Here is a 15,950-nt window from a genome sequence, read left to right as displayed (position 1 = left end):
ACAAAAACAATCCCTGTTGATCCCCCAGGGATGGATTTTCCAAGTGAGCATCACTCCACACTGGTGCTGCTCCATGTGGGAGCACTCTGAGTCATGACACCAAGGTAGCCGAGTGGTCACACACCCCCTGCTCCTGGCAGGACAAAACTTTCTGCGCCATTTCAGAGATGTTCCTTGTCCAGAATAAATTGCTCACATAGTGAAATATTGACTGAAGAGAAACTTCACTTACAGGCAGAGCTGCAGACTTGATTTTCACTGTCAGTTCTGGTCCCTCTGCTCTGCTTTTGTCATGTTACTTCACATTCCAGCTCTCTCCTTCTGAGCACAGATTGGATTTTTCCTGCCATTTTCTGGAAATTGCAGAAGAGTAACACCAACTGGGGAGAGGAAGCTGAAACCAAGCCTTTATCCAAGTCCCCATTTAATAAAATGGCACAGCCATGAGGCAGGAGGATGTCCCAGGCAGCCACCTGAGCTTCCGCAAAACATGAGCAGTGGTCTTTTACAATCCCTTGTAGTCCAAAATTTAGCCTGAAATTTCATAGAACCTTTTAGTATCTTCCTTCTGAAGAGTCTTAGTGAGTAAATTCTGAAAAAACCCCAGACACAGACATGTTCAGTTTGACCCAAGAAGGCAACAGATGCTGTTTCAAATTGTGACTGCGATTCAAACAGATCATCCTCTGTGCTCTGCTTTCCACTCCTACCTGTGTCAATTTACTTGATGTATCATCAAAAGATCAATCAGTTGATCCTGCCTATTTTCTCTGTGTTTAATTACTCATGCTATTATGTTTCTATTTGTTTAAGGTACTGGGAGGTGAGAAGCACCCTGGCTGGGAAGACCATGTACTTCTACCCAAATCCCCCTTCATGTCTGATGCCTCAGGCTTCTATGATCTCCCTTCTTCTTTCATTTGAGCTCTGAAAAACAATGGCCAACTTGGTTTGGACCTTCTCAAGTCTATCATCACCACTAAGAAGTAGAACTACTAGTGAGAAAAAGGAAACAAAGCACCTTAATCCCCACCCTTTTATCTCATCCAGAGCTTTTTAAAGCAAAACTACAAACCCATGGGATACTTCTGAGAACTAAAGCTGAGTTGTGATTCCCAATGGACCTTAAGTTCTATTTTTAGAGATGATGCAACGTCACAGAGAAGTGTGGAAGGGCATCATGGGGCTTGATGGTCCTGTTGTATTTTGTTCTTGTCACTCTTCCCCCTCCCTCCTTGAAGATCCCTGTGCTGCAGGCCCAGGAGGAGGATTTTTTTGGGAAGATGGGATGAAACTGGCCAAGGCCTGAGCGTGGCATCAAAGAACTGAAGGCAGGAATGGCACCAAGTGAGACACATATTAAGGCAGCATAACAAATAGAACAAGTGTGCTAAAAAAGACAGGAAAATATTCTAGAATTTGTGAGAACATATGGGAGTTAGATGTGCTCAGAAAAGCTGAAAATGGCTTCAGCTGCACCAGCACTGGTCTCACCACCAATCAAACAGATCCCAAATCACAGAGCAGGTTTATACAAACCTCATCTCTGTGTGGCTTTTATTTTTACATAGCAACGGAGGAAACTCTGAGAAACTGGAGCTGACAATAATCAGTGCTAAAACCTGCAAAGGAACTGGCCAGAGAGCAGCACTGGGAGTGAGCAGCGGGGGGAGAAGCCACACTGGGAACTACAAAGGCCCCACTCCTGCAGGGTCCGGGCTGCAGCAGAGGGGAGCAAAGCAAAGCTTTTTGTCCCTCTGAGCTCCTCCTCTTCAATGCACCAAGCTGAAGGGAACTGAATGGGGAAGCGTCACAGTGAGAATTCCTGAGAAATTCCATCTCTGGGAGAAAAAAATTCCACGTGCTGTTTCTTAAAATATTTCCATACTTTGTTTCATTCTTGTACTGCAATTTTGTAAGGAAGAAATCTAGATTTTGCAGAGCTCTTTGGCTTAATTCTCCACCCTCTGATGGAGAGGGTAGGGAACACAGGCATTCCATATATATGCTCTTCATGCTGGGATTTTAAAACATCCTGTTTTGTGACAGCAAAGCAGCTGCAGGCAGAAGGTGTGTGCTCCTGCACATCAGCAAGCATTAGCCTACAAAACCTACGCCAGCCCCTTTAAAACTGGGTGTTATTTTGCACTTGAGTCCAAGGCAAGAACTGAAAGCACACAGTAATTTGGAGGTGTGAGTGAGTGCGTTGGGTTACTGGCTCAGACCCTGCAGGTCTGAGTGCTTTACTCAGGCTTTGCTTTTCATTAATTCTGGCTTAGCCCTGGGAATAGAAAATACCTTTTCCCTGCAGCCCTGCCTGTGCTGTGCCTTCCCTGTTCATGATGCTGATCATCCCCTCTGTTCCCAAAATAGCTTCCAAACCTCCTATTTCAGAAGGTGGTAACTCCTATCCTCATCAGACTTTTTTCTTTTTCTTTTTCTCCTGACTGTAAACCACACAATTTCTCTTTGCTTTCCTTGCTGGACCCACAGCCCATACCCCAAAGCCTTTCTGAGCAATGTGAAGTTCCATGCTGACATGGAAATTCCCAATTCTGCTCAATTATATGGACTGGAGAGGCACAGAAGCCTCCTTGAGAGGTGAGCAGGAAGGTTTCCCTTCTAGGTATGAGCGGAGCTCCAGCCAGTGTTCAAGAGGACTAAAAAAAGTCAAGATTTCATACTAAAACTCACCTTTCCCAAGATGATTTCCACAGGAATAATCCATTTAAGAACAACAGATGCTGCGGATATGAAAAGCCACAGACCTTTTTAGGGAGTGAGCAAAATGGACGCTGTGTGCCAAGAGACAGCAGGAAAGGATCAAAGAGTTCCAGCTTTCAGTGTCTCTTCACACAGATGGACCTGGGAGCAGCAGAGGACACTGTCCCACTCCTAGATCCACCTCCCACACGGTGGATCTCTACACAGTATTACATGGATATTCTAAATATATTCTGCCACTCACAAGAAAGTGCTGCAGTTATAAAAGCAGCACCTTAGCCTTGAGGAACAATGGCAAGAGGCCTTGTACTCCTGGGTTTTCAGGTATCCAGTTTTGATTTGCATCTAGAGCCTTTTAGTGATGTGTGGAATGGTATTCTGGATCTAGGAATGCCCACTAACATCCTCAGAAGTCTGCAGCACAGAGCAGCACCATTGTGTAAGACAATAGGTGAATTTGACTTTGTACAGCAGAAATTCAAATACAGGCACATCTTCAAATAGCAAAACACAGACCCTTACCTATGATAAACAGTGAGGGGTTTAAAATTGATGAGTCTTCAGTTTCTCAAGCAGCTTTCAGAATGTTTAATTTGTTCTACCTGCAAAAATTCATTCCTTCTGACCTGAGCAGACACCACTTCCTTTTCTCAGCATGACTGGTTACATGACATGCTCTTCCCAGAGATAACTGCTGGCTTTATTTTTATTGGAAATGATGGATGCAGCAGATGATAAGTAAAAAAGGGCAATCTAGCCATGGAGTCTTGCAGCATTTGTCATACAAGGACAGCAAATGATTTACATTATCTTGAAAAGTTAATTTTTAGTGAGCGTCCTGGGAAGGCACCAGCCTAAGAGGGACTGGTTCCAGCTGTAGGACCAACAAAACTGCACTGCTAATACTTGTCTTAAAAAATATATTGCTGAAGAACTTGCTTATTGGCTAGCACAGGCAAAAAGTGAGGAGTACACAGAAGTGGGGAGGAGAGCAGAATGGAAGGAGAGGAGCAGGATGCTGTTGGTGTTTTATCACACCAGGTTATTGAGTTGAATGCCATGGTAGGAGAGCTCTCAGCGTTAACAGAAAGGTGATGAGCCTCCAGCAGCCTCAGAAGGCACCTTTGTCCAGTGTCCAGGGGATATTGACTTCCTCCTGGACCCTGAGTGTATGAGTGAGTGAGGCACAGTAGCTGTTCTTCCTGCTTCGATCCTGCTTCATTACAAGTCCTTCCCCAGCCTGCAGGCAACTCACTGAAGTCAGAGCACATAATTTGATTTGTCAGCTTTATCAATGCCCAAGAGCTCCAGAGAGCATCACCTTCAACATTCCAGAGGTTTCTCACCCTGCAGGTGTTTGACGTGCATAAAGAAATAGGAGACATGGGTTGTTACACACCAATCAGTCAATGAAATGAGCATGATAACAGCACTGTGCTAGTGACTGTGCACTTGGACAGAGATCAGACAGGGTGCGGGGTCTCCCTCACTGGAGATATTCCAGAATTGTCTGGACACAACCCAGTGCCATGCACTCTGAGATCAGCCTGCTGGAGCAGGGAATTTGGACCTGAGTTTGTGATCCTTCCAACATGACCTATTCGGTGAATCTGTGAACGCTAACTGACCAACTACATCACTGCAGTACAAACCTGGGGCCAGCAATGCTCCCACCCAGCACTGAATCTGTCCTGACAAGAAAATGAGGCAGATTGTGATTTGGTGGCATCCATCCATCCATCCATCCATCCATCCATCCATCCATCCATCCATCCATCCATCCATCCATCCATCCATCCATCCATCCATTCCATTCCATTCCATTCCATTCCATTCCACTCCATTCCATTCCATTCCATTCCATTCCATTCCATTCCATTCCATCCCTCCATTCCCCACAGCCCGCTCGGAGCAGTCCACGCCTGCCTCGGCCCTCAGGGAGGCGGCTCGGGCGGGGGCGGAGCGGGGTCCGTCCCGCCCCGCCCCGGCGGGGCCTCGGGAACGGGCGGCGCTTCCGGGGCGAGCGGTGGTGCCTGCCCTGAGCCGGCGGAGACCCGCGGTCCCTGCCAGTCCCCTCCCGTCCCCGGGCGGCGCCTCCGCCGGGGCAGCAGCGGCCGGGCCGGGCGGGGGCTCGGGGCGCGCAGGCGGCGGCGCGGGCAGCCCGGAGGGGCCTCCGGAGCCCCGGCGGGCGGGAGCGGGAGCAGCGCGGCCGCCGCCATGGACGAGCCGGACACGGAGCCGCCGCTCGTGGTGCGGGATGGGCGGGCAGGGCAAGGCCGGGGGCTGCGGGCCATGCGGGGCTGCGGGCGGTGCGGGGCTGCGGGCGGTGCGGGGCCGCGGGCGGTGCGGGGCCGGGACGCCGCTGACGGACACCGTGCCCCCACAGGTGGTGCCGGGCGCGGACCCGTCGGCCCGGCAGCTCTGCTTCGCCTGGGGCCCCGCGGAGGTGCTGGTGTGCGAGACCCTGTTCGGCCGCGCAGGTGGGTTCCGCTCCCCGCGCCCGTCCCGCTCTCTATGCCCATCCAGCTCTCATGTCCATCCCGCTCCCCACGCCTGTCTGCTCCCCATGCCCATCCCGATTCTGGGTTGAGGACAGCGTGGGCGCTACTGCCCGGGCGCTGACGGGCTCTGTTGCAGGTACCGGGGATGGAGCACCGAGCTCCTCCTGCGTCTTCGTGGTCCGCAGGGACCAGGACATTTACATCCACACCCTGCGGAAACTCTTCAACGAGTCGCACGGGATTTTCATGGGGCTGCAGCGGAGCGAGGAGGAACTGGCGGGGAAGTCGCGGAAGGCGCAGTGAGTGGATGGGGGAGAGTGGGAGGCAGCGGCTGCCCCTTCTCCAGCCGGGGGCCAGCGCCACGGGCTGCTAAACGCCTCCGGTGAGGCAAGTGCCGTTGGCCAGGCTGCTTTTACCAGCTCTGGAATCAGCAGTGGGGCAGGTAGAATGACCGTTTTGGGGGGATTTTACAAATCAAGGCTCGGATCCTTCCAATAACTACGCTGGTAGAGTGTGGCACAGTCACTGATTCCAGATGGATCCACCCAGGTACTGGGAATTGATACTGCAGAGAAACTTGCAAGGCTGTAGGGGACATAACACTAAAACTCCAACAGCTCCCTCCAACCAAAGTCTTTTTGTGTTTGGCAGACTGGTTCAAGTGAGTAAAAACTACCGGTCAGTGATAAGAGCCTGCATGGAGGACATGCACCAGGCAGCTGGTAAGTCTGTTTGTTTGTTCTCTTACTGCAGGGAAAGGAAACACCAGTTGCAATTATGAAAGTAGGATTGTAATGGTAACTTATTGCAACTGCTGTACAATAGCATGTGTAGGTTTCAGTAATTACCAGGACTTTGTTTCCATGCGCTGGAGATTTCCAAGTTGGTTTGTAAATCTGGTCACGGACTGGTTTTTTCCCACTATATTGTAACTGATTTTCTGGGGACTTGCAGCCTTTTCGTATCTCATGTGGCAGATATATGGAAAACTATCAAAGCTCAGAAGCAACTCTCAAATGTAAATATGTTCCTCTTTGACTTTCCTTGTTTTTCCCTCAGTTTCAACCCGGGACCCTGCCCTGCAAGGCCAGTACAGCACTCAGGTAAGTCCTGTCAGGTTGAACGTGGATTACTGGCTGGTGAATTCACCAGGCCACCACTGTGGCATCAGGCACTTCAGATTTAACTCTGCCTTGTGTATAAAATAAAGTTAATGACCAAGAATAAATGGAAATAAATAGTTAATTCCTGTACTTCTCAAACAATAAAGATGCCCAACACCTCAATTCGCTGCCATGTCGTAAACATATTTGCTGTTGTAGATGTGATGTTTTCTTGTCATCCCAAAGCTGACAAAAACAGTTTCAGAAAGAAACAGACTTGCTGTGTGGTGTTTCACCTCTCAAACTCTAAGATTCCAATCAGCTGCATCTGAGCCTCTGTTCACTGTGTTCACAGTGAGCTGTCAGATCCACAGGAGTGTTCTGGGAGGAGCAAAGTGCTCGCACCAGTTTTGTCCTAGCAGCTATAGTGATGTTGCTTCATTGGGTGCTCTTTCTTCCTTTGATGTTTGTATTGAGTCTTAAAAGTGCAGAAAAGCTGAAAATAAGACCAGTTAGGTTGCTCACTGGTAACAGATTATTGCTGCATTTCATTACACAGTGTTAGTGTTTTCTGCCCAAAAAAAAGTGTGAAATTTTGGTATGTGTCTTTTAATTTTTATGTCTGAACTGTCAGTATGATATTTCTCTGTAAGAACTGATTGCTGTGGACAGCAGATGCCTTTGTGTGGTTAAAAAACCCAACTGGAATAATGACTAGCTCTGAAACTTGGCCCTGCTTTCCTTCAGGTTTCCATTCTCTCTGCAATGGAGCTGATCTGGAACCTGTGTGAGATTCTGTTTGTGGAAGCAGCTACAGGTGAGCCGTGAACTGTCCTCGTGTAAAGACTGATGGGGGTTTGTTCTTTGCATATTTATTTGTTTAAAATGTATATCATATTCATTGTGTCATAGTTTGATGTTTTAGAGATATGCAGAGTGTCAATAAGCCTTTTAATACCGCTTCTGCCTCAGTTAATTGTCTTGTTTATATTGAATTATGTCAAGCAATTCAATTTGCCTTCTACTTTCCTTCCTCACTCTGATGTAAATTGTTTCTTTGCCAGAAAGATTATAAAGAGAAGGGATATCAAAAGTTGTTGCCAATCTATTTTATTTATAAGCTTAAACATCTCTTTAAACATGAAATGTGTCGATGCCAGTTGACATTTACACAGCTCTGATACAACTCCTTTAGGTTGCCATTTTTGAAGTCAGTCTGTTTACATTGGCATTTTAAAGTAGAAAATAATTTTTGAAGGAAATAATATTATGCAAACAAATGTGCTACTTACACAGTCCCAGAATTCAGGAGAGATTCACAAATTACAGATTACTTAACCTAAATTAATTACCTAGTGCCAAATTTCTTCTTCATATTCAGTTAGTAATAATGAAACGATGCTAAAATAAACAGAAATATTCTGTTTGTCTCTTGGCATTACATGATTTTTGATCTGGATCACTCACTTTTTATTTTTTCCAAGTTTGGGTTTTCTACTGGACCGTGTTGCCCCAGGAAAACCTGCCAGAGGCTGGGTGCTCCCAGGGCCTCTTTGCTTGAGGAACTCTGTAATTTGGGGGTGGCAGGAAGAAATCCAGTCAGTAAATCTCATCTAGTGATATCAAACTGTGATGAAATGTGTGAGAGCAGTTTGGGAACAACCCCTGGGAACTGACAGAGGGAAATCTGTCTGCACAGCTGGGCCCCTCCTGCTGCGCCTCCTGGACTGGGTGCGGCTCCACGTGTGTGACGTGGACAGCATGGTCCGGGAAGTTCTGAGCAGTGAGAGTCCATCCAAACACAAGCTCTTCTGGAACGTGGTGAGTATCACCACCTGGAAGATTCTTAACAGGAATTCATGTCTGTGCTTTCCTTCCTCTTCCCTGCTGGACACAATGCCTCATTGCTGTCTGCCTGTGTAGGCTTTAGGATGAAGCCATTCTCATTCCCATCTTCATCCTTCATGGCCCATAGAGGTCAAGCCTTACACTGTTACTTGAATTAGCAGTGCCTACAGTTTAAACATTTTAACTCCACTTCCCTTGCCTGAATTACAGGTTAAAATGCCCCTATGATCCCTTTCCTGGGCACTCCATAATCCTGCCCAGTGTGGAGCTCATGGACAGGGGGTTTTTGCAGGTGGATGTCTTTGTGCTCCAAGGCCGGATGGATGAAGCACGGCACCTGCTCTCCAAGGAAGCCAGTGCCAATCCCGCATCCATGAACATGTACAAAATCTTGGATGACTTGATGAAGAAGATGCCTGTGCCCAGTGTATGTACAAAGTGTGTTTTTTCATGTAGTTTGTTGGGGAAAGCCACCTGGTTGTGTCCCCTGTAACAGTTTGTTAGAACATCTCTTACTCCTTTACAGTAACAATATTTGTGTTCTTGAATTGCCCAAAGACCCAACAATTCAGATAAAAGTCTGTTAGGTGGCACATCAACACAGAAAGATGACAGGCAGCCTCATGTTTAGCTTTTTATCAGGAGTGATTGTACGTTTGGCCCAAAAGCCTAGTGTGATTTGACTTGGTGTTTCCTTTATTCCATGTATTCCTTTATTCCCTCTGCTCAGCTTGGCAACACCCAGACTCTGACAGAGCTGGAGCTGAAGTGGCAGCACTGGCACGAGGAATGTCAACGGTATCTACAGGATGGAACTTTTGCTTCCAATCCCCACATGGAGTCCATCTGCAAGGTGTGTTTTTGCTGAGAACAGAGGAAACTTTGGACTTAAGTATTGAATCTATCCTTGTGGATTTCAGGAACCCAGTGTAGCCATAAGTAACTTTAATATGTCTCTTGTCCTCTGTTGATGGTTTGCCAGCCTGGGTAGTTGGGTTTCTCTCCCTGTCCAAGGTCCTAAGGCTGATTTGGAAACTGAGCTGTGAGAAAGATTTTTGTTACATAATTTTGGATAAATCCTCACCTTTGCAGAACAAGAGTAATGCCTCTGGAGAGCTGGAGTGCAGCTGTGCCCATCACTGAGTGTGCAGCATTCCTGCTGTGCTTTTGTCCCATTAGATCCTGCTGGGAGATGAGGATGCCATTTTGGAGAAGAAGGAGCTCATGACCACCTGGTATCACTTCCTTGTCACCCGGCTCCTGTATTCCCACCCGACGGTGAAGCCGATGGAGCTGCGTTTCTATGCACAGGTAGGAAATAAAATATTCTAATATTCTCCACTGTTTCAGGCACAAAAAGAAAGAAAAACTTACTACACTGAAAGAAAAACATAGGGGAAAGTCCTACAGCAACTAGATGCCTGTAAGATGTTATCTGGAGTTTGTAAAAGGACTGGGAGAGTGATAAAGCTGACAAATAATTGTTGAAGACCCATTTTTCAATGGGTCACTTCTCAGTGTCATAACATTGCCAGTCTTGTTCCTGCAAATTGTTTTCCCAGTCCCCTAAGCTAAAATGAGGAAAATTCCTTTTTGTTAATGTGTTCAACCTCTACGACCTCTTGTTTCCTATAAAATAACTGCTACATCCAAACAATGTCTTGCTTCTGCATTTATGTCTTGTCATCTCATTCCACAGTCTAGTATGGACCTCTTCCTGGGTGGAGAGAGCAGCCCTGAGCCTCTAGACATGATTTTAATGGCAGCCTTTGAATTTGAGATGCATCAAGTGATCAAGGAATGCAGGTTGAGTTTTAAGGGGTTTTTTAAGGGATTCTCTAGTTCTACAGTATTCCTTCTGTGAATTTGGGGCGGGGGTATGGGTACAGAGCCCTGATCATCCTTGCAAAGAATTTCGCAAAAATACATGAAGCTGGCAGCAATTAAAAGTATTCCATGAGGTCTGGGACATTGCAGCCAGACCTTGGACTGTAACAGAGCTGTGTATTGGTAAGAAATGCCTGTGTAAAACCTGACACAGTCCCTGGCAGTGTTAGGCTTAGTTTTTTCTTTTGCTTCAAACACAGCATTGTCCTGAGCAACTGGTGGTTTGTGGCTCATCTGACTGACCTGTTGGATCACTGCAAACTCCTGCAGTCTCATAATCTCTAGTAAGTATTTATTTGCATTATTTGAATAAAGCTGACTAAGATAACCCAGAGAGGAAAAAACAAAACCAAAAGAAAACATGCTGCAGAAATTTTGTGTAAATTGACAGTACTTGTGAAATAAAGTAATCACATTTTTCCAGTGAGATGCAAATAATAATACCTGGATATTTACTCTGTTTCCCTCCAGTTTTGGTTCAAATATGCGTGAATTCCTCCTGCTGGAGTATGCGTCAGGACTCTTCTCCCATCACAGGTATCACCTTTTGTTTTATTACTTATAGGACAGACTTAAACTGAGGCAGCCAAAACAAATAACTGCACGTTCATGAAGTAAAAGGGCAAAACTTAGAGCAGCCACTGTTAGAATTTCAGCAGAGGTGTCCCTCAGGGTTTGTACAAGATTGGCCCATTTCCCCTCCTAAATGGAGACAAAAGCTGTCTGTTAGAACTCTTCACACCCCATGACCTGGGAACAGCCACTCCTGCCACCTTGCAGAGTGCCTTGCACTGAAGCTCTTACCAAAGCTGCACGTATTCCAAAGTTGTGGCATTCCAAAGTTATGCTACAGGGAACTGGCATGAGGTAGAAAGGAAAAGCCATTTCAGGACTGAATGCTAAGTTAATCACAGCTAACAGTTATTAATGCAGGCTCAGATTCTCCTTGGGGCTCTACTGTTGTGCTCATTGAAGATTCCTAGGGTTGGAATGGTGGTGATTTCTCCCCTCTCTCAGCCTGTGGCAGCTGGGGGTGGATTACTTGGACCACTGCCCAGAGTTCGGCCGGGTGTACCTGGAGCTGCACATCGAGCGCATCCCCCTCAGCACGGAGCAGAAGGCCCTCAAGGTGCTGAGGATCTGTGAGCAGAGGCAGATGCATGAACAAGGTGGTGCATTTTCAGTCTCACTGTTTCTCAGTGCTCCAGCTGAACCCACTGACACTAATTCCTGCCCTCCTTTGTGTGCTCCCCCAGTGCGCAGCATCTGTAAGATCATGGCCATGAAGGCTCTGCGGAACAACCGCCTGGGCTCGGCCCTGTCCTGGAGCATCCGGGCCAAGGACGCGGCCTTTGCCACCCTCATCTCGGACCGGTGAGGCTGAGCAGCAGCTCCTGGCCTGGGGGGACAGGGGGAGGGTGGCTGCTGTGTCAGGGGCCAGGAAAGCTCCCACTGCTGCAGGTGGGGCCAGGCACCTTCTTCTGGACCAGAAAACAACACCCTTGGGTGCTGTCCCCTGCAGTACCCCCAGCTGTGCCTTCCCTGTGTTGTTTTCCTTCCTGACATCTAGAGACAAAACAGATTGATTTTATATGAGAGTCCAACCCCCTTAGACCTTAAACAGCTTCTGTCCTCTACCCTTCACTTTCTGTGACAGAGATGTTTGATGGGCCAGACAGTGACCCAGGGGGCTGATTCGGGTGGAGTACAGTCCTTACCTGTGCTTTATTCAGCAGATTACTTATAATCAAGTTCACCTCACCTCCAAACAAGCCAGTAGGAGTCACTTAAGCTACATTTCTACTAAAAATCTCATTGTTTCTACTAAAAATTTGTATCAATGAGTGTCCCTGGCTTTGTTTGAGCCTCTCAAAATTCCTGACCTTTTCTGGAGTGGGAGGGTTGTTATGAAAGTGAGGACAATACTGACACTTGGCTCAGGCCTCAGCAAAAGCTCTGGCAACTCTGTGCTTTGTAATCTCTAACAATCCATGTCGTGTGGGTTTTGCTAATTGGAAATAGGCAGAGACCAGTCCCTGCATAGAGTATAATTTTGAAATTACACTCTGGGTAGGTGGCCAGACAACACTCTGTCTTCAACACTGGCAAAATGAGTGGTAAGTGATTGCTAATCTGAGGTTTGGGGGGTTTTTTGTTTGTTATTTGAGGGAGTGGGAATCATTACATTTCCTTCAAAAGAAGGATGAAAAAAAAAATCACAGGAAGCAGCTCTGCAGAAAGCAGCATAATGGAGGCCGTGGAAAACAGATGAAAAACTTTTAGCATTGTTTTTGTTCCTGCTGTTTATCAACTTTTTTTATACAGCAGAAAAACAGAGCTTTTGTTATCATCTGAGAGTGTTAGTTTTGCATCCACCAGCCTCAGCTTCCTGCCTGCCTTCCTTCATTTACTCCTTTTAAAAAATAGATCTCAACTACCACAGAATGCAGAAGAATCAATGAAGTGTCTGTTAAGTGTGCATTACACCAGTTCCTTGGCCACTTCCAGAAACTTCTGAATCCCTTGGGGAGGTTGATTAAGATGGAACTGAGCTGTCCAGTCAAGTTTTCTGGGAGGGGATTAGGAGGCACAGAATGGGTGTGGATGATGTCCTCCCCTCTAAGCTTTTATTATGTTCCACTTTCTCCCCAGATTCCTTAAGGACTATTGTGAAAAGGGGTGTTTCTCTGACCTGGACCTCATTGACAATCTGGGCCCGTCCATGCTGCTCAGCGACCGGCTCACATTCCTTGGTGAGAGCTGCCTACAGTGTCTATGCTGCTCTGCTGTGGAGAACTCTATGGGATTACTTGGATTTATGCTTTCTTCCATCTGGCTGGCTCCTGGTTTAGTGATGAGGGGAAAGCAAATGGTGAATGTGGTTTGGGATGCAGCTTGTACCCCAGGGATGGCCTTTACCACTGCCTTCACACCAGGTCCCTACTCTGCTCTGAGCAGGACAGGCCCACGTCTTTTTCCAGACTGTATCACTACCTTGAGAGGCTCTGAAATACTAACAAATGCTGCCTTAGGGGGTTCATTGGAAGAGTAATCCACTGGTTTCAGTTATGTTTACCTTGTTATAATTTTACCAAGGTCTCCAGAGTCTCCAGTGTGTGGGTTCAGTGTGCCAGTCAAGCTCGCTGGAACAAGAGCCCTCCCTGCCCTCTCACTGAGCACTTGTGCCAAGAGACAGTGAGGGCCTCCAGCTCATTTCCTTCAGGTACCACAGCTTCCTTCTCCTGCCTGGCACAAGGCAGGCTGTGGTAACCTGCCCCTCTGCCTGCAGCTGCTCTGTGGCCTTTGATTCAGGGACCAAAACAGGAAATTGATTTCTCTGATGCTGTGAGTAGGCCAGAATCTGATAGGAATTTGGAATAGCTTTCAGCATTGGGCTGACTCCCCTCTACCTGATACCACCCTTACAGGGAGGGTGAGCATGAGCTTTCTCTGTTTCCACTTGGTGCAGCTTGCAAAACTGGAACTGATTTTCCTTCATTAAAGCTGATCCTGAACTAGGTCTAGAAGCTAAACATGACTTATCAAATTGGTAATCCCTCAGCTCTGCATGCCCAGCATCATCTGCTAACTGTCAGCCCCAGAGAAGCCTTTTCCCTTTCTGCTCTTTCTAAACAATCCTGAAAGGCCTGAAAATATTTCTGCCTATTTTTCCCTTAAGGTTTTTAGAACCTTTGGTTACCTTTGCTGGACAACTTCCCCATGTCTCTGCCTTGAGCTCAAGCATTAGTCAAGGTGAATCTGAATGGGAATCATTAACTTCCAGTATTGTGACAGTTTAGTGGATACAGAACGAGCCCCACTTCCATCCTCAGCCACTTCTGTCAAGCTGGATATTGATCTCACTAATTCTTAGCAAATGCAGAACTTTCCCTATTAACAGAGATTCCAGTTTCCATTTAAACAACCAAGGAAGACGGTGCAGCTTTTCAGACCTCCTGATACTCTGTGACCTCAAAAAGGACATTTTCTCTGCTCTAAGCCACTGGTTCATTGCTCCCCTGCAGACACTCAGCCTGGGGCAGCAGCAGCCCTGACCAGTCTGATGCAAACCCTGAAGCTCACCCAGAACAGCAGCAGAGTGTGGCTGCCCTTTCAGGGAGGCTCTGTTGTCACCTTCCTTCATGCACCAGATTCCCAACCCAGAGGGGCTGCTTTGGGCTCATTTTGGCTGGGGGTGGTTCTTTGTGGGAGCAGAGGGATCTCCCAAGGCCCAGCTGCTGATGCCTCCTTTCTGCCACCCTGTGGCAGGGAAGTACCGGGAGTTCCACCGGCTCTACGGCGAGAAGCGGTTCGCGGAGGCGGCGCGGCTGCTGCTGACGCTGATGACGGCTCACATCGCTCCCTGCTCCTTCTGGATGACGCTGCTCACGGACGCGCTCCCGCTGCTGGAGCAGAAGGAGGTCAGGTCCTGCTCACACCGACACAGCCCCCCAGGGGGCCTCTTCTTTTTTCTTGACAAGGGAACTCAAAGTGGTGACCCTCCTTTCCCTACTCCTGACAGGACCTGTCCATGGCAGTGCCAAGTGTCCCAGCAGTGGGAACATACAGGGACCCAAGAAGGGATAAATTGACTCTTTACTTTGGTTCCCTGCTGTTACAACAGCAGTGGAATTCATCTGCTCTGGTAATTTTAGCACACGCTGTGTTCAGCTCCTTTGGGTACTTGGCTTGAAGGTTGTTCCAGTGCTTCTAAGCACAGTTTTTCCTTCAAGATCCATCAAGAAAAGAATAATTCAGCAATTACAGACCCAGAGCAGTCACTTTGACTTCATAGCTGACCCTGCTTGGTGCAGGAGGTGGCACTAGAGACCTCCCAAAGTCACATCCAGCCTGAATTATCCTTGGATCTGTGATTTCAGGGGTCAGAATGGAGCTGTGGGAGTGTAAAAGCATTCTCTTCAACTGCACTATCTTCTCAGCCTGTGTGATGTCTCTAAATTTAATCTTCTTCAGTAAAAACTTTGATTTCCACAGGTCATATTTTCAGCTGAGCAGACTTATGAGTTGATGCGATGCCTGGAAGACCTGACAGCAGGGAATCCAGACAAGCAGAAATTCCAGGTAACCCTGTTCAGTTCTGAGGACAATTGGATAATGAAGCAAGGAGGGCCGTGGGAAGGGTCAGGGAGGGAAACTCTGCATTTATATTTCCTGGTGAGGTCATAAAGAGAGGCACAGCCTAAGTCCCAGAGACTGGCATAGTGGGTTCAGGGCAGTCAAATGAAGCATCAACAAGAGACTGTCACGAACCCAGTGCAGGAATGTTCCTACTCCTCATGTTCTGATGGTTTGCACTGGACTGTGATGCTTTTCCAAGATAAATAATTACACATTACGTGAGCAATGAAGAGCTGAGGTGTTGCCATCCAGCAGCTCTGGCTCTGAGCATTCCAGGCACAGAACAGGGAACTATTTGCTGACATGCAAAGCCCTGTAGCATCCAGGGAATGAAACGGCTTGGCAGTGCTGTCTTGGGTTGAGCTATGCAGGTTTAGCTCTTCTCAGGAGGTCCCTGTAACAGGTAAATACCTCTCACTGACCTGCATCTTCAATTTCCCAACCCTGAGACAGACCCTGTCATCGCTGTGTGCAGTCCCCTACCCCAGGCTCTGCTCCCTTGCAGGATGATGATGTTGAGACAACCAAAGTGGAAATGCTGAGACTCGCCCTTGCACGGAACCTCGCACGAGTCATCGTCAAAGAAGGCACCGTGGAAGGATCTTGAAGACTGCAGGGTGTTCCTCCTCCTCTGGGGCTTGCTGTACATAAACTGACTTTTTCTAAGAATAAATGTTTTGTTTTGCAGATTGCTAGGTCGTTTGTTCTTGTCTTCCAAAAACAACTTTACATAAGCTTTTTTTTAACC

General features: G+C 47.4%; 1 protein-coding gene across 1 annotated transcript; it reads left to right on the top strand.

Annotated features, from left to right (window-relative positions):
• The first annotated feature begins 4,903 nt into the window (after positions 1 to 4,903).
• NUP85 (nucleoporin 85) lies at positions 4,904 to 15,894 on the top strand. The gene is made up of 19 exons (XM_066565656.1): positions 4,904 to 4,974; positions 5,111 to 5,204; positions 5,362 to 5,524; positions 5,877 to 5,947; positions 6,285 to 6,328; positions 7,076 to 7,145; positions 8,028 to 8,149; positions 8,469 to 8,603; positions 8,907 to 9,029; positions 9,356 to 9,487; positions 9,876 to 9,982; positions 10,264 to 10,347; positions 10,535 to 10,600; positions 11,081 to 11,232; positions 11,320 to 11,437; positions 12,716 to 12,816; positions 14,333 to 14,484; positions 15,059 to 15,145; positions 15,708 to 15,894. The coding sequence occupies exons 1-19, from the start codon at positions 4,942 to 4,944 to the stop codon at positions 15,807 to 15,809; spliced, it is 1,956 nt and encodes a 651-aa protein (XP_066421753.1). The 5' UTR covers positions 4,904 to 4,941; the 3' UTR covers positions 15,810 to 15,894.
• The last annotated feature ends 56 nt before the right edge of the window (positions 15,895 to 15,950 follow it).

Source organism: Molothrus aeneus, chromosome 25 (assembly GCF_037042795.1).
Source record: "Molothrus aeneus isolate 106 chromosome 25, BPBGC_Maene_1.0, whole genome shotgun sequence".
In the NCBI taxonomy this organism is placed as follows: domain Eukaryota; kingdom Metazoa; phylum Chordata; class Aves; order Passeriformes; family Icteridae; genus Molothrus; species Molothrus aeneus.
Note: the sequence above shows the minus strand (reverse complement) of the source record. Positions and strands in the feature narration are given on the sequence as shown.